General features: G+C 38.4%; 1 protein-coding gene across 1 annotated transcript; it reads right to left on the minus strand.

Moving 5' to 3' along the window:
• Positions 1 to 1,471: 1,471 nt before the first annotated feature.
• LOC137709826 (WAT1-related protein At3g30340-like) lies at positions 1,472 to 3,520 on the minus strand. The gene is made up of 6 exons (XM_068448811.1): positions 3,330 to 3,520; positions 3,177 to 3,239; positions 2,986 to 3,102; positions 2,482 to 2,896; positions 2,083 to 2,234; positions 1,472 to 1,984 (listed from the first exon to the last, which is right to left on the minus strand). Exons 1-6 carry the CDS (start codon positions 3,518 to 3,520, stop codon positions 1,816 to 1,818), a joined length of 1,107 nt encoding a protein of 368 aa, XP_068304912.1. The 3' UTR covers positions 1,472 to 1,815.
• Between the last annotated feature and the right edge of the window lie 221 nt (positions 3,521 to 3,741).

Raw genomic sequence — 3,741 nt, forward strand, 5'->3', positions numbered from 1 at the left:
CTGGGTATTTTTTTTTTCTTTTTTTTTTCTTCTCTCTTCTTCTGCTTCCCTCTTCTTCTTCTTCTTCTTCTTCTGCGGGTTAGGTTGGGGGGGGGGGTGGGGTTGGGTGGGAGGGGACGGGTTTGCTGCTTTTTTTTTTTTTTTTTTTTTTTTCCTTTTCTCTTCTTCTTCTTCCCTCTTCTTCCCTCTTCTTCTTCTTCTTCTTCTTCTTCTTCTTCTTCTACAAGGGACGAACTGGGTTCCCATTGTTTTTTTTTTTTTTTTTTTTTTTTTTTTGTGTTTCCTTCTTCTTCCTCCTCCTTTCTAGGTTGCAGGGGGTTGAGTTTGTGGTGGGGGGAGGGGGGATGAACTGGGTTTGGTTTGGTTTGGGTTTTTTTATTTTTTATTTCTCTTCTTCTTCTTCTTTCTCCTTCTTCTTTTCTGGGTTGCTGGGTTGCAGGAAGATGATGGGGGAAGAGAGAGGGGGGAGATGCACGAAAGGAGAGGGAAGATGATGGCTAATGTTTTTTATTTTTTTATGTACTTTTTTTTATTATTTTAATATTTAAATAATATTAAATGATTTTTTTTGTTTTTAATAATTTTTTTATTAATTTTTTTAATAAAAATGGGTCCGGATCAAGCCACGTCAGCATTTAACTGAGAAATAAACGGCCAAACTAACGGAAGGTATAACATTGACACAAATTCGTAAGATGAGGTATGACATTGTCAATTTTAAAAGATGAGGTATGAAAGTGTCATTTGACCCATACTTGAGGTAGTTTTTTGTAATTAACCCTTTTTAATATCATTTTCATTAGTTTTATGTACTTTAAAGTCCTTCATCTAGGAATTAGATCCTCTCTGGATCCCTTCACTGGGGATCCCAGGAATCAATTAATAACAACCGTTCATCAAATACACAATTTTTCTTTTTTTTTTTATATTTTTCATACAAAACAAGATTGCTTTACTTTTGAAAAAAACATTCAATTGTGGCTGCACGATCTTTGATGAATGGTTAGTATTAATTGATCCCCTGAATCCCCAGTTTAGGAGATCTGGAAAGGATCTAATTCCCCTCATCCAAACTTAACACTAAAATAATATATGAATGAGGATCCTCTCTATATTCTCTTTGTGAGGATCTCGGGGATCCTCCAATCACGTCCGTTCAGCATACATCGTGCAATCAGTTTTCTTCAGGTACTGTTTATATTCAATTTTAAATAATAAAAAATTACAATAATAATTTATTACCACACAGTATACGATGAACAAACGTGATTGGAGGATCCTTGGGATCCTCACAAAGAGGATCCGGAGGGGATCCTCAGTCTGTTGTATACGTTTGCCTTAAACCAAACACTATCGGTCTGGAAAGTTGTGTTCGAAAAACATATCGAATATTCTAACATCGTATGTGTCGCGGCATATTCCCACTGTAGCAAGAAGTAGACATAACTTTGATCAATTAAGTACGTGATTACAACGTAAATTTCCATCCATTTTAAGTGCGCGATTACTATGATGACGCCTCAGCATCTAATTTGTCAATCTTCCACTAGAAAAAAACAACATCAAATGGCAAAGATCTCAACTACAAAACCGGTAGTCCTTCTAATTTGTTTAACATATTCATTACCACAAGCCTCACAAAGAACCATGGGGGAAATTTTGCAACCATCAGATAAAGAGGTGAAAACTTTTATCTACTTTTATTCCGGTTATGACAGATGACTTTTCTTTAAGATCCTCGCTAGAAGACCATAAGAATCAATTGGGAAGAAAAAAATGAAGGCTTTTGAACGTGAAAGCATATGAAACTCGGCTTCAAGGACACGGCGAATCAACGGAGACTGTGATGGCGGGTAAATGCGGCTCCTGCTCTTTGACTGATTCAGATTCTTGGACTAGTTTTGTCGCACATTTCTGCATCTCTTTTTTCTTACCCCATAGAAGAATGTACAAGCCGACGATCACAACGATAGATCCTAACAAGCTGCTCAGTGTCAATGCAGCACCAATGAGGAAAGCTATTACCATAAGTAGTAATCATATGTAGGTATTGGCAACTGTAAAATAGATAGGAAAGTTCACCTTCCGAGGTGGAGTAGTTCATGGAAGATGGGGATACCGATTAGGGCCACCATTATCTGCACGAGCGGGCTAAAAGCTGCAGTAAACACCGGCCCCCGTTTCCTCACACACCATGCCATCCCCACAAAACCTAATCCCGATGCTATCATTCCCTGTATAATGTATATATAATTATACACCAATAGTAAGGCATGTAGCTGAAGCATGTCTAACTTTTTTTTTTTCTTTTGAAAAAAGCGATATTCTAAGCTTCTTTAATTTCCTGGAAACGGATATATTAATTGCACTGGCCAACTGACATTACCTGGATTCGTGAAGTTGTATAACTTTTGGAACAAAGATACCAAAACCCCTTAAGTATTTTTGCGTAATTGTAATTAGAAGAAGGGTAATACTTACAGAAAACAGGACAGCTATGACTTGTGTCCTTCCCCTCAGAACCCACATGGAAAGGTTCCTTCCTGTGCAAACACCTAAGATTGCAGACTGAATGGCACCAAAGAAATTCATTATTGTGGTGCTAGAATACTGGCAAGGATACATCTTGCTAATGTTTGTTTGAACAAGAAACCATGAAGACCACAATAGGGTTCCGCCAACCAAAGCTATCGAACCAATTGTCCAACCCTCATGGTTTCGCGTTGACCTCAGCTGAATGCCATGATCTATGGTTTGAGTACTAACTGTGGATTTTGAGGAATCAAATAGAGGAACTCCTTTGTAAAGAGTTAGTATAAAAGCTCCACCGATGCACACCAGTGTACCGAGTACTTTTGCTCTCCCACTGTGGCATTTTAAGTTCACTTTCTCTAACCTGCAAGATTAAACGCTCAATTTCGTACAGCAGCACGTGAACAAGATTCAAAGAACATGTAAATGAGGTTTTTGTGACTTTTTTTGTACCCAAACGGTAACGCTATTATGAAAGTGGTCACAGGCACCATGTTGACGAAGGCACAGGCAAAAGTCGCAGATGTGTATTGGATTCCGAGGAGAAAGAAGTATTGCGTTAGGGATGTCCTGCAACAACAAAAAGATATAGACACATGAAAAAATGTAAAATTGATGTACAAGTCTCTGTCGAGTTTACTAACCCAAGAATTGCACTTAAGAAGTGAAAACATGTGATGCGAAGTGTGAGCTTTGGTCTAGTATTCCTGCAAGCAAATCAGAAAAGTCTTCAGCAAGTTAAGGCATAGAAATATCAAAATGAATTTCCGAAAAAGCAAGGAATGATGTTTGCCTACCTTTCCCCAAAGTAGCTAACTGGTGCTAAGAAAATGGTAGCAATCGTCAACCGGTACGTGATAAGAACCAAATGGTTCATTCCCTCATCGAGCACTTTCTTGAGCAGAATATTCACTATAGCGAACGAGAAATCGATTGCTACCATGGCAATAAAAGGCTTCCATTCGTCACACCCTTTCACGTCCGTCATTTCTGTGAGTCACACTAGGAGGCAGGGCTGAGCTAGCTAGGCCTCTCAACAACTCTGAGTTTTAGAGGATGATTTTCTTGTGCTTAAAAACACAGCAGAGGGCGGGCCAATCTGTTGAGATAAATAGACAAGCTCCAGAATAAGTGGGCACAAAGCAAGATTTAAATTCTCTAAATCACATCACTGCTTTAAACAACCAACTTTGACATAATTTAATCTTT

Source organism: Pyrus communis, chromosome 12 (genome assembly GCF_963583255.1).
Source record: "Pyrus communis chromosome 12, drPyrComm1.1, whole genome shotgun sequence".
Classification (NCBI taxonomy): domain Eukaryota; kingdom Viridiplantae; phylum Streptophyta; class Magnoliopsida; order Rosales; family Rosaceae; genus Pyrus; species Pyrus communis.

What these genes read in the sequence shown, in the direction of transcription:
- LOC137709826 (XM_068448811.1), bottom strand. Translation starts at nt 3,520, where the DNA reads ATGACGGACGTGAAAGGGTGTGACGAATGGAAGCCTTTTATTGCCATG. An exon ending in TTCTTAAGTGCAATTCTTGG is followed by an intron (nt 3,103 to 3,176) that starts GTTAGTAAACTC and finishes TTGTTGTTGCAG; the next exon opens with GACATCCCTAACGCAATACT. An exon ending in GAACTACTCCACCTCGGAAG is followed by an intron (nt 1,985 to 2,082) that starts GTGAACTTTCCT and finishes GACACTGAGCAG; the next exon opens with CTTGTTAGGATCTATCGTTG.